The 20,082-nt window shown below is 44.1% G+C and overlaps 1 protein-coding gene across 5 annotated transcripts in view; it reads left to right on the forward strand.

Annotated features, from left to right (window-relative positions):
• HECW2 (HECT, C2 and WW domain containing E3 ubiquitin protein ligase 2) overlaps positions 1-20,082 on the forward strand; it is a 1,462,881-nt gene that overhangs the window by 1,085,133 nt on the left and 357,666 nt on the right. For 3 of the 5 annotated variants that reach the window (XM_069225854.1, XM_069225859.1, XM_069225855.1), the window contains 2 exons: positions 10,012-10,107; positions 18,063-18,213. In XM_069225854.1, the coding sequence (XP_069081955.1) occupies positions 10,012-10,107; positions 18,063-18,213 (247 nt within the window). The remainder of the gene's footprint in view (positions 1-10,011; positions 10,108-18,062; positions 18,214-20,082) is intronic. The other 2 variants (XM_069225856.1, XM_069225857.1) reach the window with 1 other exon arrangement.

The raw sequence follows: 20,082 nt of genomic DNA on the forward strand, positions 1-20,082 counted from the left end.
CCACTTTCTGCAGTGGGTGCCCCACCATGCATGGACCCCCAGGGTCTGCACTTGCTTGGCAAAGGCACGCCATATCCCCTTCTTCTAAAGGGGACTTGAGGAGTGATGAGGAGGATGATGAGGAGGATGCAGCAGACTAAAGAGCAGAGCTGATACGACAGTACTTACACTGAGATACAGGTATGTGTCAATTGTCTTGGATGTGACCTGTGCAACTGTCTGCCTTGTGCCATGCTGCCACCTGGTGTCTGTAATCACTGTATGATTGGGAACAGCACTGACTATGGGTGGCTCGGGTGGTAGGTTACATGTGCCCATGAGTTGGTTCCTTACTTTTCACAGGTCAGTGCCATTCTGTACCTGCTGCTGTATTGCTGCAGTGACATCTATGTGCATGACCCTTGTTGCCTGGACTTGCAGATCCAGTGCTCCATGTTTTCTGACTAGGTGGATTCCTCTGTATGACATCCTCTCCTGGGGTTCGACACTGGGGGGCTGTGGAACATCACTGTCCGTGCCAGTGGGAACTGCCTCACGTCTGGATCTGTTTGGTGTGGGGGAGGGAGTATTGGGGAGGTATGTTTTGCGTATGTGGATTTGTGATGAGCATATGTTTGGGGACTTGTGTTGCCATCTCAGACTTGGCTTCCTGTATTTACAGTGCATGTTTGCTGACTAGGCATATGTGACTCCTTAAGTGATTGGTGTGCCTGTGTTCTTCCATTTACAGGGCATTGTTGAGGTACACTCTGGTCCATCCCTCACCTGTTGCCTCCCTTGACATTTGTCTCCAGCCACTGGCCGCTCCCATGTATTCATTGTTGCATGTTGTTCCCCCTTCTGTCACTCTCACAAATGTTGGCATCACAATGGGTTGCCTGTTGCACATGTAATGGCTGTATATTTCATATTCATTACAAATACAGATGTAGACAGTAACTGTGTTCAATGGTGTTTATTTGGGATGTACAAATGCAAGGGGTGAAGAGTGGGGTCATGGCGGGTGGGTTCATCAGAGTATATAGGCCAGCAGTGGGAAGATGCAGTCCAGTATGGTGGCCTTGGGAGAACAGAGTTTCGACAGTGAACAGTCAACAGTGTGTCTCAGTGACACACAGGGGAGAATGTTCAGGAGAGGGTCACTTCCTAGCGGTGTTCTTGGTCTTGGCATCTGTTCCGTCTGGATGTGTGGTTGGACGTCCTCACTTGCGTGGGGGCTCCTCAGCTACAGGTGGAGGGGTGCTGGTGTCCTGCGGGTCCTGGGGCAGAGCCTCCATGCCACTATCTCCCACCTACGTGGAAAGCTCAGATGGATTGTGGCTATTTGCAAGGGGCCTGCTGGTGGGAGGTGGACTGATGCTGGATGGCGGTGAGTTCCTTCAACACCCCTGCTATGGTGGCCATGGTGGCAGTGTGGGTCTGCCACTGCTGCATGAGCTCCTGATGATGTGCAGTCTGCAGCCTCTGTGTCTCCTGCACGGTGGCAAGGATCTGGGCCATGATGTCCTGGATTTAGTGGTATGCACCCAGGACTTAGGTGAGGGTGTTCTGGACAGTTTGGTGTTGTGGTTGGCCCGTCCTTTGGACCACTGTACCCCTCCCACTACCCCTAGCCCTTCATCCTGGTAAGGGCTGTCTGACCCTGGCGTCCTCTGCAGGGTGGTAGTGAAAGGGTCACCTGTGGATGTAAAGGTGGAGAGTTTGTATGTGGATGTGTAGTAGTCATTTGCATGGTGTGGTGCATGCAGTAGCCTGACTTCCTTCCCAGTGATGGCATTGACAGCTGTAGCACTGCAGCACTACAGACATTGATTTGCGTATGTGGACTGTGTCATGGTTACCTGTGACATGGTGGGTTGTGGATGGTGGTTGACACTGCTTTCATTGCCCTATGTTAGGCGCTGTTGTGGCAACCAGTAGGAGTGGGCTGTGGTATGGTTGCCCATGCAGCTATGCCACTTTGATGTAGGACTGTGATTTATTTTGCTGTGTGAGGAGTTGTGGTTCTACACTTTGTGATTGTCATCTGTGCATGGGTGGGTAGTGTGTGGGGAGGGTGAGAGCGGGGTGGTTTGGCATGCATGTGAGAGGTGTGGGGTGATTGGGAGGGGTGCAGTGGTGTGTGATGTGGCGAACTGGGGAGTGGTGGGGGGGCATGCTGGATAGGACTGTTTGTGGCCTTGGGGGTGAATTGAATGACTTATCAGAATCGAGACCTCCGATGATACCAGTCAAGCCCTCCGGATGCATGATGTCCAAGACCTGCTCCTCCCAGGATGTCAAGTCAAGGGGAGGAGGTGCCGGCCCACCCCCAGTCTTGTTCAGGGCGATCTTGTGCCTGGCCACCATGCAATGGACCTTCCTCCTGAGATCGTTCCACCTCTTCCTGATATCCTCCATTGTGCGTGGATAGGTGCCAACTGAGTTGACCCTGTCGACGATCCTCTGCCATAACTCCGTTTTCATGGCCAAGGATGTTTACTGGACTTGGGCTCCCATCAGCTGTGGCTCTACCCTGGTGATCTGGTCCACCATGACCCGCAGCTTGTTGTCTGTGAACCGTGGGTTCTTCTGGCGTGACATGTTGAGGGGGGGAGCAGTGCTGTGTGGGTACGGTGCAGTGTGGGGGGTTCGGTGGTGTGGGTGTGTGTGTAAGTGGGTGCACGTGGGTGGTGGTGTGTGTTAGGTGTGCAATGAAAAGGTGTTCATAGTGTATGGGATAGGCTTTGTGGCTTGTGTCTCAGTGGCTGGTCGTGGGAGTCGCAAGGGTTTGTAGGTGTGGGTGTGGGGGGTGTTTTATAGTTCCGTGATCAGGTGTGTGTGGTGGGTGTATGTGTTTCAGGTTGGGGGATTCAAACTGTCCAATGTGGTGTGGGCTACTATTGGTGGTGCCTTTTTGTACTGCAACAGTGCTAACCGCCAATGGTTTACCGTTGTGCAAGTGTCGCTGTGCTGGGAACTGTCTCGTGATGGGACGGTCTGAATCTTGTTGGAGTGGCAGGACCGGCGGTTGGTCAGTCACTCTTTCGCCACAGGTGTAGGTGGTGTTGTTTTTCTGGCTGGATTTGGGCATTTGCTTCTTTGTAACTCATAATACAGTGGACGCTGTACCGCCACCACTGGCGGTATGGTGGCGCCATTTCACATGCAGGTCTTGCCCCAAAACCATAATGAGGCCCATGGTATTGTGTTTCTTAAAACAGTCAAATCAGCAGCATTTTTTTGCTTAAAAGAGGGATAACGTGGACATGTTTTCATTCCTCACAGATCCTATCAATGGCACGTGAAAAACTGCAAAGTTCCTCAAGCACAAGACAGATGATGTCAGGGATAAGGGTAGTGGTCCAAGCGGACAGGGATCCAAGCACCCAGATTTTATAGCAGCAAGAAAGTGGAAGCCATGCCCAGAGAGAGCGATGTCAACTGAGATAGGCTAGGAGAAAAAATTAGCTGAACTCTAGAGAATGGAGGAGAATGCAGAAGAGACAAACGATTTGTAGATGGTCTCATGCTGTAATGGTCAATGGTTATGAGAGCGGAGCAGTGCTCCTGGGTGAGAGGAGGAGTGTTGGTAAGTGCTGCAGGTTCATATAGTTCCCTAAACATGGAGACAATTTCACACAATTAATTATTAGCACCCTCAATAATTACCAATTTAGCTTCCAAGTTATTGTCCTGGCTTCAAGCATGCTTGAGAGTTTTACATTTCTTAAGTGACCTAAGGTAATTCAAAAACCAAGAGGCAGAGAGAGATTTGCACTGTGACTGGAAAATTTTAAAAGGATCGCAGGAATTCAGGACCGAAATAGGTCCAAACAGGATATTCAGTTGGGTTTGAGGAAACATTGCCGAAGTTAGGTTGCAAACAATTGATGGCGGCACTAAGATTATTAGAGTTAATTATGGACCAAGATCTTCAGAGAGTGAAATGCTTGTCTTTGTGCTATTATGAATAGATGTAGCAAATTTGAAAATGTTTTTGGGCGAAATGGTCAGACTACGTGCAAGGGATGGGAGGATCAACTTCCAGAAAAATACAGTGAGAACAGGGTCGAGAATATCCACCGTAGTGTGGGTGGTTTTGGAAATCAGTTGAAAGATACCAAAAGGGACAAGAGCATGATTGACAGCAGTAGTGTTAGGGCACAAAGGTCCATCCAGCTGGATGTTGAGAGTAACAAAAATAATGAAGCTGGTGGAGTGAAGGAGGCAAGTGACATATAATTAATGTTAGCCACATATGACATGAGTTTAAAATTGTAACACTGAGTATGTGAGGCAAGAGGGGTAATGTAGAGATATTGAAAATTGTGGGACTCCTGAAAGAGCCAAAGATGAAGGCCAGGCCAAAACCATCCCTAGACCACAGAGGAAGATGTGATATTATTCAAACTGAACCTGGACAGGAGTTCAGAGGGATAAAGGAGCCCGAATCAATATTATCAAGGAAGAATTGAGAGTGGTAAATGAGAGCAATATCACTGCCCAAATGATTGGGGCAGTCGCAAAGGAAGAAAGAGTATAGAGGTGGGATAGTGAGGGCAGTATCAGTCTGGAGAAGCCCTTAGGCCAAGTATTGGTGTGAAAGGGGGAATATTTTTATACTCTGTGATAAGGCTGGAAATCTCAACTATATGGCAAGGAAGGACTCAACACTGAAGGCCATGAAATTACACAGAGAGTATGCAGGGGTGACAACGGTGGGAGAAGGAGAAGCTCTAGGGTTCATTGTGGAAGAAGGCAGGCCAACTTTATGGGAAGAGCACGAATGCCCACAGTCCAGGCATTTGTAGGAGCTGGGGTGGTTCTTCCATTATAGGGAGGATCGGCGCTCCACTGTTAAACATGCCCCAAGACACTGCCCAGAGATTAAAAATAAAATTGAGGTCGCTCCCTCCAATCCTGGTGCTTCTCTCATGCTGGGTAATAGCATAAGAACAGCAACAGGATTGGTTAAGGGAGTTGGATCCTGGAGAGAAGAAGGAAACGGGAGTGAGGAGGACATCACTTTGCAAGCAAGGTAAGTTATTTTTTATTTTATTAATTTTATTTACCCACTCCTTCACCCACCCCCACTCATTTTCCCACCCTACCACTCTCAGTAGTTGTCAGCCTCCCCTGTGCAGGACTAAGGGGGAGCATGTCCTTTTATTAATCTACCACAGGGGGATACATCCTGAACTACTCTTTTCTGTTAATTATTTTTTATTATGTTTTTTTCTGATGCATTTTTATTTTAATTAATATCTTTTTATACTAAATATTTTTGTCAAATATAATTTGTAATGTTTAATTCAATATTTAATGTGTTAATATATGTATAACTTTTTATTTTGTAATTTCATTCAGTGTCAGATGGCAGTGAGGCAGTTTGTGATGCACGACTTGAGGTGGGGTGGGGTGTAAAAATAGGGAAGGAGAAAGATAACTAGGTGTAGTCAGCATAATAGAGATGAGGATAAAAATTGAGAAGGTGTGGATAAAGCAGAGGGCCTAAGAAGGAGTCTTAGGTGACATCAAGTGGTAGAGGGGTAGGTATTCTTTGCACCTTGGGCAACTGAGAATGAGTAGCCTGAGAGATAAGAAGTAGAGGGAAGATAAAATGTGAGGCAATAAATCACTCCAATATCTTGGAGAAAAAGAAGTACCGGGCCATATAGGGAGGTGAAGGATCCAGGGTAGGTTTCCTTAGGAGTGGTAGAATGCAGCACTGTAACACCACTGCACAGATCCAGTTTGATGCAAGTTGGTTATGACGCTGGTGCATTTGAAAAGAGGTCAGGTGAAGAAGAATTCTGAATGGAAAGTCAAGAAGATGATTGGTTTCGGGACTAAAATGATGCACTAGTGCACGGGATAGGTTGGCTGCTTCAATCACTGGTAGAAGTTAGTTTGGCATGTTGTGCCAAACTATACTTTTATAGTTGAGGGAGGTTGGAGTATTATGGTGACATAGGGTGGGAGGAACAATCAGTATTATAGACAGGGTTTATTATGGTAGTCCTTTTCGAGAAAAAAATGGGCAGCCTTGGCTGTACCGGAAAAGTAATTGATTAGTGGGTGACAAGGAGAAAGTATGTTCAGTAACATAGCATTAGGGATGCTCTACTTTCTCTTTTGAGGTTACAATACTATGTATCCAGGTGGGTTATCTTGTGACATTAGCAATATGACGCATAGTGTATTATAGCCTTAGAGCCCGCCATAGCAGGCTACACTGGCTATCAAAGGCCTGCTCCAGCGTTGAAGGCCAGAGCCGAAGGCAAGGGGCTTTAACAAGGAAGCAGAACTTTAATTGCGGGTGTAGCCCAGCTACAAAGAGCTATAAGGCTATTAGAACGTTCTGCCACTAAAGGGCTGACTGTTCTAATAAATTAAACAAAGTCCTCACGGAGCCCGGGGGACTGAAAACCCCTCCGGCTCCGTGAGGCCAAAGAACATTGAAATGTTGACGCTCCGAGCTTTTACCAGCCAGTAAAAGCTCTGAGCACTCCATTGTCTCCAAAGGAGCTCACGACATTCCAATGATCTAATAAAGGCTTAATTCACAACTCTACTATATGAACTGGACAACGGACATTGTGAATAAAGTTCAGGAATACTAGAAGGCAGTATTGGCAGACGATGTTTCCTCATGGTGAAGATGGGTATGAAGCATTGAGGTAATGTTGACTGATGTATATTAATTCATAATTGGATGTGGATGTGATAATACTGGGACTGGGATATGTATCTGGTACCCAGACCCCTGGAAGCACGCGGAACTCACCGCTAATCCTAAAAAAATAAAAAAAAAGCCGACCCGGCGATCCTCTCCAGCTATCGCCCCATCTCCCTCCTCCCTTTCCCCGCCAAGGTTGCCAAGAAACTAGTCAACGCCCGCCTATCCCACTTCCTCAAAGCAAACAACACTCTTGACCCCTCACAATCCGGGTTCCGCAAGAACCACAGCACGGAAACCGCCCTCATCGCATGCACTGACGACATCAGGACCAAAGTTGACAAAGGCGAGACCGTCGCACTCATCCTCCTAGACCTCGCCGCAGCCTTTGACACCGTCTGCCACCATACACTCCGCACACGCCTCCACAACATAGGAATTTGCCACAAAGCCTTAGACTGGCTCACCTCCTTCCTCACCGACCGGACCCAGAGAGTCCGCCTTCCACCTTTCCACTCCACTGCTACCAAGATCATTTGCGGAGTCCCCCAAGGGTCCTCCCTCAGCCCCACACTCTTCAACATCTACATGATCCCCCTAGCCAACATCCTCCGATCACACGGAATCACTATCCTCTCCTACGCAGATGACACCCAACTCATCCTCTCCCTCACCCGCAACCCCACCACCGCCAAAACCAACCTACACGCCGCTCTCCTCGACACCGCCAACTGGATGACAACTAACCACCTCAAGCTTAACTCCAACAAAACCGAGATCATAATCTTCTGCCCCAACAAAACCACATGGGACGACTCCTGGTGGCCGACCGCCCTAGACCCCGCACCCACCCCCGCAAACCATGCACGCAACCTCTGCATCATCCTGGACTCCTCCCTTTCCATGACACAGCAAATCAATGCTCTAACCTCCTCCTGCTTCCACACACTCCGCACTCTAAAAAAATCCATCAAATGGATTCCCCCAGAGACCAGGAAGACAGTCACCCATGCACTCATCAGCAGCAGACTAGACTATGGTAACGCCCTCTACGCCGGCACTCAAACTCAAACGCAAACTCCAGAGAATCCAGAACACAGCCGCACGCCTTGTCCTAGGCCTCCCCCGCCACAAACGAATCTCACCACACCTCAAATCCCTTCACTGGCTCCCCATAGACAAGAGATTCACATTCAAGATCCTCATCCACTCACACAAATCCCTCCTCAACACCGGTCCAACCTACCTCAACGAAAGAGTGAACTTCAACACTCCCACATGCAACCTCCGATCAGCCGACCTCGCCCTAGCCACAGTCCCCCGCATCCAACGCACCACCACAGGAGGCAGGTCCTTCTCCTACCTCGCCCCCAAAACCTGGAACTCCCTCCCCACCAACCTTCGCAAAACCAAAGACCTTCTGGTCTTCAGGAAGAACCTCAAGACATGGTTGTTTGAACATTGACCCTCCCAGCTCCCCCCTTCGCCCCCTCCCAGCACCTTGAGACCCTCACGGGTGAGTAGCGCGCTCTATATGTTTTTTTGATTGGTTGATTGATAGGAAATCTAGAGGTCCCCTCTGTTGTAAACTAATAACATGTTTCACAGGAAAAGAGAGACACAAAGTTCTTTAGAGATGTGGGAACTTGGAGGTCTTTTGGCAATATGTCTTAGCAGGTAGCTAAGCTGACTGTGGCAGAAATGAGGGTGCATTTTGTGCGAATGTAAGACATGATTGGGCATAGATGATGCAGAGTGCTGATAGGTGTTATTATGTTATGAGATTGGTTATGTAAGTCAGAGTTATTAGGAAGTGTGAGGCATAGAATAAGTTGGAACAGGATTATTGGTAGTAGCATGGTGATCAGAGATGGACTCATTTGAACAAGAGCTATGGCATATGAGTGTAGTATAAGTGAAAGTGAGGAAGGAATATAGGATGTAAAATGCTTTTATTTACATGTTAGAAGATTGGTGTTTTCTTTTTGACAAACCATATACATTAACACTGCTAGTACAACGGCTATCCTTAGAGCACAAAGGGGTAGTTTCTGATGTGTATGTTGAATCAGAATTTATGAGAAGAAAACATATAAACCTGCCTCCTATGATATGGCGTCTGAATGGGCTGCAGGAGTGCGGCTTAGCCAATGAGAGACCTTTAGTGTAGCAGGTAAAAGAAAGTAGCATTTCAGTGCTTGAGAAATAAATACACTCACGCGGTTATGATGGGAAAATAACCAAACAAGTTTTGTGGAATGATTACTTTTGTTTACTTTATTGGTTCCTTGATACTGTCTTAGAAGCAAATTGGCTAGGTGCTGATTCAGGCTGGGTGGTCCCTGGGGCCCAGACAGGGCCAAAGGAGGGATTTATTTTCTAAGGCGGCCCTGCATTAGAGACATCTGGGCTCAGATGCCTTAAGAGGTTATGTGAAAGGCAAGGTAGACTGCATTCCACCAATTGACTGCAGGACTTCTGGATGTGCGGAGAGACCAATCTACAGGTCCCACTGTGACCTCTCACCACACCACATCCACCTGTTTGGCCTTCAGTGAGCAAAAGTACCACCGTGCTGGGAATGGCAGGGAGAGCAAGATAGAACCTCACACTGAATCAGATGAGGAGAGCGCTTAGTGGTGTGCAAACCTGCCAAGGATCAACTGAACTGATTGAAGTCAATAGCAGTTTTCAGAATGGCAGTGAAGCAGTAAGAAAGATTACATGCAGCCAGACTTTACCGATCAAGCTATTGGCCTGCAAAATAACAAATGTTTGCATACACTGAAGAACTGAACATTGAAGTACTGTGTTGTGTTTTTGTATTCCTTCAAAATTACCCAATCCAAATACTTAAAAATTATGCACACAATGTTTTTGATAGTGGTTTTCAGTTAGGAAATCTTCTTTAAAATGGAAAGTTCAGCGTGTTATAACCCGGTGATCGGGAATTTGTTGTTCAAAAGCTACTCACGAAGTCCCACTCCCTTACACAAATACTCAGGTTTTGTCAGAATGTTGTATTCTTAACATGTTCTAGCACATAATCAGGGTGGCTTTCCAATGTTTATATGACTCTGTTGCTCTTTGGTTACTGACCTTCACCCTGTCTTTAAACAGAGCCACATGTGCATATTGTTGACTTTTCCTTAGAATTTAATAGAGTATGTACTTTATGTTGTGATTCAGTCAGGTTCATTGACTGTAAAAATGGATTTAGTAGTGACTATAGATGCAAAATCAGAACCACTGTGTTATATATGATGGATCAGATTACATTTGCTGCATCTTAATATTAGAGGTGAAATGATAAGAATATAACTACTATGATTTCTGACATTTTATTCTAGGTTCTCAAGCAACCAGCCATCAGTCTTTGCGATCACTACCTTCAGTACGGCATGATGTTAGCAGATACCAGAGGGTGGATGAGGCTCTGCCACCAAGTGAGAAATTATTTCACTTTAACCTAATGGCCCAGGGCTCAGGCATTTTTAGCTAAAATGGATAGCACAATGAAATGCTTTCTATAGGAAAGTTTGAGTGAGTGGCAATGACAGGAGTTTTGATAAACACAACTAGTTGTGTTTGAAGATTTGCAAAGGTTGCAAAAGTAATCCTCTTTCCTGACTTCCCACTTGTAGAACTGAAATACAGTGTAAATGTTCTAAAACATAACGGCATAGCATTAGGAGTGTGGCTTGCACAATGCTGCCATATTAACTCAGTTGTTCACTCCTTCAAGTGGGGCATGGAGATAACCCTTCACCCCAAAGGAAACTCTTTCAATCTTCCTGTGTTCAGAGATTCATGCTGCCCTTTTCCCCTTGCCAGTGTGGATGTTTATCCAGATGCTCTGAGGGGAGGACACAGAGCAATGTTCATACTGCTGTCAGTACGCAGCAAGAACAGTGACAAGTGCTGATAGTGTTATCACTAGTCAACAAGACCAGGTGATTTGGTTACTCTTGAGTCCAGTTGTGGGCAACTGACCATCACAGACAGATTGATACAGTGCTCATATCTCACCCACTCTGGCTCAAAACTTGGGGATGTATGTGCTTTACAGAACAAAATCTACCTGAAAAAAGTGTTACTGACACAATGTTTTCATCAAACCAATCTTGGCAAATTTTTCTTACCAAGAATGGATTTCACCAGGTTGTCAAAACCAACCTAGTGAAAGCTTTTGTAGATGAACAATTCAGTTCTTTGGGGTATTCTGTGGCTGTTTTAAGAACCCCCTTCTTAACCTTTCATTTTTTCAACCCTGTCCCCTTGTTTTAATGAAGCTTTGAATTCCCCCCACTGATCCATTCACCTTTTTTTCTGCCTTCCATGCCCCTTTTGCTGTTTTCCCTTTCGCTTTATTCCTGTTTTTTTTTTGTTTTTTTACAAATGCCTAACTACCTGCCTTACCCCATCCATTCACACCCATACTCTATACCCAGCTTTTTTCCCTTCTAACCCTTTTGTCATGTTGTTGTTGCTTTTCTTTATAAAAACAAAAATTGATTTGCAATAGACATAAAAGAAATACTACTTCTAAATTTCTATGAAGAAAATAATATTTTTGTGCACAAGGTATTTGTCTCTTCTCTGAAATAAAGTTTTGTCAATCTGTTTTCAGCAGGCTGACTTTCTTCTATTTAGAAATTCATCAAAATGGTAAATTACCCAAAACTAGTATTGTTGAGCTCCTAAGCTATTCTCCTATTAACATATTACTATGAGAAAACAACATTGGCTTTAGAGAACTCCACCTGTTAATTTGTCGTCATGGTTTGTTCTTCTTGGTTCCTGATTGGAATGTCACTTTTTGTGTATTTCTGTACTTGCAGTATGGTGTTTATTAAGTAGAGGATTTATAGAGACATCACTTTGAAGAGATTTGCTCCTCCCAGATCACTGTATGTCGACGTTTGATGGATTCACCTCTTTTTTTACTCTTGAGTTAGTCTTACTATCACTTAATGTATACAAATATGTTTGTGTTAAGATAATGTTCTGTGCTCCTTGCAGAAGTACAGAGCCAAGATTCTACAGTACTCACCATATTCCAATGGCAAGCGTAGTTGTCTGAGAATTGATAGATATTTCCTATTCGTTGATGCTAAATATATGCTTTATTTGGATACTTTGCAAACTCACAATTCACAGGGGTGTGCAGACCAGTCTGCTTAATGAACATTAATGAGGCAGGAAGCAATCTGTGTCGACCCCTTCATGATATGCTACAGACATTGGAAAGATGGCGTGCATGGGACATCAGACAACAACATCTTTGCTTATCTTCCCAAACGGGAAACTTTTTTGTAAAAAGAGGTATGTTCCTTAAACTTGTGTGGCCTTATAAAACATTAGGGCCCAGATTTAAGAGGGCCTAGCACCATCTTAACGGCACATTAGCGTCATTTTCTTTTTTTTGCTAATGTGGTGTTAGATGGTCAAAAACACAGCGCCATATTTACAAAGTGGCGCAACCCCTTCCGCCACATTGTGCCTACGCCAGGCATAATGTGTACAAGGGGGGCATTCCCCCATTAGGGGGGCCAACAAAATGGCACAAAGAAATCTAAGAGATTTATTTGCGGCATTTTTTTCGGCACTTTAAACTCCTGCTCAGAGCGGGCGTTAAAATTAGGCTCCCATTGATTACAATGGGCCTCTGCTTGCTTTGCAGGATTAGCGTCAAAATTGTTGACGCTAATCCTGCATTTTGATGCTACTCCTGCAAAGCGCCAAAGTAGCATCAAACATTTTGATGCTAGTTCCCTAACTACCGCCATGGTGTACCGTTTATTAAATACGGCGCACACATGGTGGCATTAGGAAGCACTAAGGGGCACAAGAAAAGTGGCGCTGCACTAGGTGCAGTGCCACTTTTCATAAATATGTCCCTTGGTTTCACATTTAAGAAAATGCAAGGGATTGCAGGAGTGGATGTACCACTGCCTTCTGACACTGCCAACACGATTCTTAAAAGGGAAGGGACTGCAAAGGGCTCCCCCTTTGAGTCTTAGTTACTACCTCCTTTGAGGAGTTACTAACTGGTCAATGGTTTGCAACAAGTATTGCGGTTCCAAACAATTACCATACCAAATAGCAATTTGAAAGGCATGCCCCTTCCAAACTACAATTCAATATTGGTCTTAAAACACATTTTGTGGTCAACAAAAACTCGACCAACTTCTAAAACGAGGTTTGTACATTATAATGGACATTCTGTAATCTCAAGCCAAGATAATATTTGAATTACAAGGATTGCGATCTCAAACTCCTTTCATACATCTGGCCCACTGGCTTTTTTTAAAGGTGATTACTACAAACTGGATAGACGGAACAGATTGTTCTGCAAGTAAGAACTATTGAGGCGTGAAAGACAGAGAGAGTATGGATGTGACATTCTCGCACCAACACCAGAGACTCACAATGAAGCATCAAACTGCAAAGAAATGTTTATTTTAGTAATTTCAAGGCTTATGTCACTGTTCTGTTATTAATGGGCATACCTGTGATTAAAAGCTTCTTTGTAAAGATTGAAGATTTATAACATTTTTTGAGCGTACAGAATAATGTACCTCCCAACTGAAAAGAATAAGTCCGTACAAAAGTCATAGGGACTTTCTCTGCTATATAAAGCATGAGGCTGCCTGTTCTACCTTTTTCTGTGTTGCTTGAGCTCTTTTAATTGTATTTTTACGAGTTTTGGTATTGGTAACTAATAAACAACAAAAGAGTCATCAGCTTCCTATGAGGATCCAGTGATAACATACATCACACAAACTTAAGTATCACCTTTAGGCCTCGGTTAAAGGTGCATCTATTAATTAATGCAGGGATCACAATTACTAGTAATGCGAAGTTTATCACACCTGTTAATTACTGGGTACGATATAGAAAGCACTTTAAGATTCGTCCTATGATAAATTTCACGGATCAAAACTGCCAACATTCTTAGAGCGGAAAGGCCAATTAATACTGTGACATGTTGACTGTGGTATGTAAGCACAAAATCCTATTGTTATGTCACATTTCCTAAAAATGGAGCCAAGAAACAGCACCAGTGTGTTTGTGAATTTAAAACAAAAGTCAACGGGCCAGATTCATTCAGACATTTATACATGTAAGTGTAGTGTACACATGCAATGGTTTCACTTAATGGTGCAAGTTATTCACGGAAGGTGAGATTGTATCCTGGGGGCTATTGCGGATACAAAACATTCATGATGGAGTAATATTGCACATGAATAAAACCCACTCAAGGGGTGGGGAAGAGGTCGTTTCAGGCTGGTGTTTTGAAGGAATGTCTGAGCAACACCATACGTGGAAAGGGTTTCTCCATGCGGAAAATACTATCCCAGTGTAGAAAAATTAAGTTTGAAAGAAAGTTCCATTGCATAAATTTGATGGCATTTTACAAAAAACACTTGTGCACTATGTGGAGTTGCATATGTAGAAAATGCCTCAGCACTGTTGTAGTTGCATAGTCACAAATCTTTCACAGGAGTACGCTTGGAAACCTGTGCGTATTGCTGGCATTTCAGGCAAAACATGAAATGCTAGTTAATAAAAATGAGTAACTCACCACCCATATGACTTTAAAATCCTCTAGGTGTAGTGACAGCACATCCATCATTGTTTGCAATTTGTTTGCATTCCGAACTTAATAAGTTACAAAAACAGGAGTCACACTAACATAAGCAGAACACTGTGAATAGGGCCTCAGGGAGAGCATGCCACAGCCTGTGGGAGCACTGTCTGCTCCTCTTGAATGTCCCCAGTCTTCACTAGCAAAGACTAAATTAAAATTATTCAATGCTTTGTGAATGAAGCAGCTAGTGCAAGTTTTGGGCCCATAAAGCGCTATCTGATGAATCAAAATCCACAAATGAAGCTAGTTATCACATCAATACATTTAACTGATTTGATGTACCTTAGGCTCCACAAGGATGACAGAGAAATGTAAGGTTTTCAGACCATAAATGTTTATTAAAAGGTTAAACTTTTACATATTCAAAATCATCAAATTAGTGTCAATCTGTGATCAAAACATGAATGCAGTAGTTAATATGAAATTCAAATCAATCAAAGTCATATAACCAAGAGGGTGAACTATTGTAAATTCACCTCAAATGTAAACTATTATGTAAATAAATTCTCCCATAAAGAGAGCACCCTCAATCCCATACTCTGCTCTTCTCAGTAAGTATTCTAAAAGTGTTCTGAATTGCAACGTACTCTGCATTAACTTAAATCACACAAGTCTAGCATTGGCTACACCGAGACATAGGGGGTCATTCTGACCCCGGCGGGCGGCGGGCACCGCCCGCCTGGCGGGAACCGCCATATGGCCGCTCCGTGGTCGAAAGACCGCTGGGGCCATTCCGACCTTCCCGCTGGGCCGGCGGGTGCTAACATTGTTAGCGCCCGCCGGCCCAGCGGGAAGGCGGCCTGCAACACTGAAGCCGGCTCCGAATGGAGCCGGTGGTGTTGCAGGTGTGCGACTGGTGCAGTTGCACCCGTCACGCTTTTCACTGTCTGCTAGGCAGACAGTGAAAAGCAGGCTGGGGCCCTGTTAGGGGGCCCCTGCACTGCCCATGCCAGTGGCATGGGCAGTGCAGGGGCCCCTAGGGGCCCCAGGACACCCGTTCCCGCCATCCTGTTCCTGGCGGTAAAAACCGCCAGAAACAGGCTGGCGGGAAGCGGATTTGCCCAGCTGGGGGAAATCCGGCGGGAAACCGCCGGACCCGGTTTTCCGACCGCGGCTTTACTGCTGCGGTCGGAATGGGCTTTGAAGCACCGCCAGCCTGTTGGCGGTGCTTCAGTCATCCGCGACCCTGGTGGTCATAGACCACCAGGGTCAGAATGACCCCCATAGTTCCCATAGATTGATTCAATCAGGCTAAATGAAGGAGATACAAACTAGAGCTAATTAGTTTCTCAGGAACCTTTATAATATAGCTTCTCTAAACGTCTTTTAAACATAATTATCTGCCACAAACAGGATACATTGGACCAGCCTCTAGTCTGCAGGCGTAATGTTGCAACTAATTAGGACACTCTGCAGTGGTTACATAAAGGCAAACATGTCACATGAGAAAGAAAGCAAAGGCACTTTGCTTTTGTTAATTCATACTTCATCTTATCCTAGAAATGAAATAGACACGTGACATGAAAGTGGCAACCAAACGTTAGTTTAAAAAGCAGGCCTACATTAGCTATGGTCAATCTAAACGTGAATAATACAGTTAATAGCATGTGCATGTTTACATGTTAATACCGATAAAATGCAAAACATTTATTATGGAAAAAAACATTTCATGACTGTCAAGAGGGTGGCTCACAGGTTGGCGCACCATTCCCTTGAAATTGAAAAGGGTTTGTGATGTGGGCATTGTGCTTCACAGTGGCAACTAAAAATCACAGGACATTTTTTGCACTGCGAATTGAGACTTTGCATTTGCAATGTCAGTTTTACTGTCTTGGTGGATGCAATGCTTTTTGCGCATCAGACCCTGCACCGTTGGGTACATGAGCTGTTTCAATTAGTTGAATTATTCATGACATTCAAGAGTGATCTTCAAACTAAAACTAAATGTGGGCGAAAGAGGTGTGTTCATCATGGGAAGTGTAGGGATCCGATGACCTAACCCATTCCATTGTCTTTGCACAAAAGGATGCAGTCCTTTCCGTGAGTAGGTCTCTGGACACTGGTCCTACACTACCTGCATAAAGCGCTATAGGATATCCGCATCACATAACCATCAGCGCACATTAAAGTCTAACGAGCTAAACAAATGCACCTAAGTGTCATCCAGTGATGATTTAGGTTCTGTCTAAATCGATTTCCTGGATTCAGGGCTCTATCAATAATGGACGAGCTCAGAGAACACTGGCCGAGAAGCACTGTGCAGCGCTGGAACCATCACAGCTTTCAGCGCCGCGAGATGCTTTTTAGAGCCCAGCGCTACTTCAAGGCCTTTGTTGCTGTGAATGGTTGATCAGAAGCCAAGGAAATAGCAAACAAGGATATCCTGAAATATTTAACAACAAAATTGAATATACTTTCAGTGTGGGTATTGAGGCCTGTTTTCAGCGACATTCTGCTGGCAACAGTCCGTTCATTATGTGGCTCTGCACCGTGAGAATTGTAGTTGTGTCTTCAGAATCTTGGTTGCACAGTGGAACATTGGGCACAGTTGTTTTGCGCTGAACTCATCGAACAGCTGGCAGTGAAACTCCATCCAGACTGAAGCTTGGCCTTTCTACCCTTTTTTCACACCACGGGCCCCTGGTATTAACGTTTTTTGCAGTTAGAGAACCTGGCTTTTGGCTGGCCTGGCTTCGTGACTGAAAGTACTTTACCTAATGTACAAAACGCCTTTTATAAGTGGTTTTAAGACGTATTCTGAATCGGAAATGAAGACTTTGTGAATGAGTCATTCCCATCCTATTTGTGAATCAAAAAACGACTGTATCAATGGTTTGTGATCTCAAAAGTGTTTGCAAAACATTGAAAAATTACCATCTCGCACGTTGTGGTGGTAACCGATTTTCAAAGGGGGAAATCTGCCTGTTTTTCAAAAAAAGCAGCAGCTGTCTCTTTTCTTTAAATGAAATGGCTGCTTTAAACAAATTCCCCTTTAGATAAGGAAATGCAGGAATGATGGTCTGCCGTCCCTTGCATGCCACCATTCCTCTATTCACAGCCATTCATTCAGAGAGGTTTGCAAAATGTGACCTCCCTAATTAGGATTCATTAGACAGGTCGCTTTGTGTCCCTGGTGAATTGGCAATTCACAATGCGACCATTTTAGTTGCATCACAAATGACATTCCCCTAGCAAACTAGTCAATGGGCAATTTGTACATCCCATGTCAGCAAATGGAGGTCGTACATCAGGCCCTAAATGTTTACAGGCATTTAGTACACATTAGATAAACATACAAGTGAATCATAATCATCAGAGCCCTGGATCCAACACAACACATTTGATCAACATTTGCAAAAGCAATCAAAGCATACTTTTCATATTTAAAATACGTTATGTGCAATATTCCAACCTCAAAATGGTATCCACCTGTGGCTGTTGTCAAATGAAATGACAATCAGGTACTTCAGGGATCCTCCAGCTTCAAATTGGGACCATGTGCATTGCTGCGTGGGACAAGATTATTTTATACATTTTACAAAATAAACAGTGACTGAAAAGATTATAGGTAAGCAAGAGAAATGAGGACATAAAAATGTTGTAGGCAATAGGATAGGAGAGACGTATAGAAAACATCATATTGGACAGATTTGCAAACAGATGGAACATGGTAGAACATGGGCAGCCTTCTGAGAAAATCTGAATTGACATGATATTGCAAGTAATGGTTTCTTTGCTTTTGCTTAGATTGGGAGGCACGGATTGATAGCCATGGTAGGATCTTCTATGTGGACCATGTCAACAGGACAACTACCTGGCAGCGGCCCACTGCGCCTCCGGCACCACAGATCCTCCAGCGGTCCAACTCCATACAGCAGATGGAGCAGCTAAACCGTCGGTGAGCTAAGCAGCATCTGCTCTACACTTGTCTCACTGCCACACACAAATACAGTTACACACACACAAACACACACACACACACACACATCACAGACCCATAGAGGCACACACATATACCACACACACCATTCATTCCTCTGTTACATGCCTTTTGTGCTTTACAGATGGCCATCACTACATCTGCTTTTTTCCATGTTTCAAACAATATGCACTTGAAATGATTTAAAAAAACAATTGATAAAAAGGCTGGAATAAATAATATTGAAGTGTTTTAATTTCAGATTTTTTTTATACAAAAGGAGTGTAAATCGGCACCAGAAATATAAGATTGTGTTTCTTCTGCTGAAAGGCTCCGGGAAGATGATAGAACAGCTGGGAACGTGCTGAAGTGCAGCATGGAGTACAGGGTGATTTTGTGGAAAATATGGTAAATATTAGCAGTGGGGAACAAACAGAGAAACAAGGATTGGCAAATACAATAGGTGTAAGCCTGGAAAAGGCTGAGCTGCTCGCTTTACAAATGCTTTTTGCCAAGGGCATGCACTGCATATATCACATCGGCAGCCATTCTGGAGTGGGTTCCCCTGTCGACACACAAGGATGTGTTGTGATACTTGTATCGGATGGACATGTTACAATGATAAATTAAAATGTAAAAAGAAATGTGAATAGGAAGAGCGTGGAAAGTGTATAAAATAATATGATTGGCCCAGCAGCACCTGCCAGCTGTCAGGTCTGTCTAAAACACATAAAATAGCACATTGGACCAATAAGAAGTGGGGGGAGAACTTCAGGGCATGGGGAGCAGAGTCAAATGAGAGCACAAGGAAAAGAACAACAACTAGGAGGTGGGAACAAGGAAAAACGTACTTGCATGGAGTGGCCAATAGAAAATCAAAAAGAGTTCCCTCAAATATACAGTGGAAGGATAGATGTAATTCAGTCAGAACACCATGAGACAGAAATGCTCCAGGGCAGGACAAACACAAGAGTAGGGAGCAACACTGTGAAATCAAGAGCAGGCAACTAAGACCGAGAAGAAAACTGTCGAGTAATGAGTAAGAAGCTGATCTAAAGCCCACTCAAAGTATGTTATGCATTGGAAACAATAGAACTGTCTAAAAGGCTGCCTATATCTAAGAGCTAAAATGTCTGAAGGCTGTCTGTGAGGAGGGAAGGCAAAGAAAGGGCTTTATGGGTACTCCAGTTATGGGAAATAAGTTGGACAATTAAAAGCACAAAACAACAAAAAACAGAGAGATCCTGCATTCAGTATTTGCTCTTTCCATGTGATTCATTCAAGGTTTTTACAGAAAACAATACCAAACACATTACCAGAATAACTCCAGAGTCTATGTTTCCTTCGGAGGGCAAACTAGAACCAGTAAAATTAGTTTGTCATTTTAGAAATATTTACTTTGCTTACAATTGCTCCGATCTTAGTCAACAGGGTGTATGTTAACTTTGGAGTGTATTTAAATCTGTGTTATATGTGTTGTAGGTCACGGCTCGGAGCTGGACAAGGATAAATTGTACACAATGTTTATTCAGTGTGCTTCCTACTCAGACTCTTGTTCCTTGTGGCTGTGACATCACTCCCGGGGAGCCCTGTAAATTCCTAAAAGCCTATTTAAGTGACGTTCATGGTGGGTTTTAACTTCACACAATACACGCTGAAGTATTTCACAAACATCTCGATCTAATCTCTCGCTGCTACTTCTAAGCCACTGTAAATGGACAGATATTGAAGATAAGTGAAATAATGTCAAGTAATCTTAAAATGAAAAATATTTGACTTGTGAATATTTCTCTGTTCTCATTTTCTTGTATTGAGAACAATCTTGTTTTGACTCACACCGTGTGAGTT

Source organism: Pleurodeles waltl, chromosome 3_1 (assembly GCF_031143425.1).
Source record: "Pleurodeles waltl isolate 20211129_DDA chromosome 3_1, aPleWal1.hap1.20221129, whole genome shotgun sequence".
Lineage (NCBI taxonomy): Eukaryota > Metazoa > Chordata > Amphibia > Caudata > Salamandridae > Pleurodeles > Pleurodeles waltl.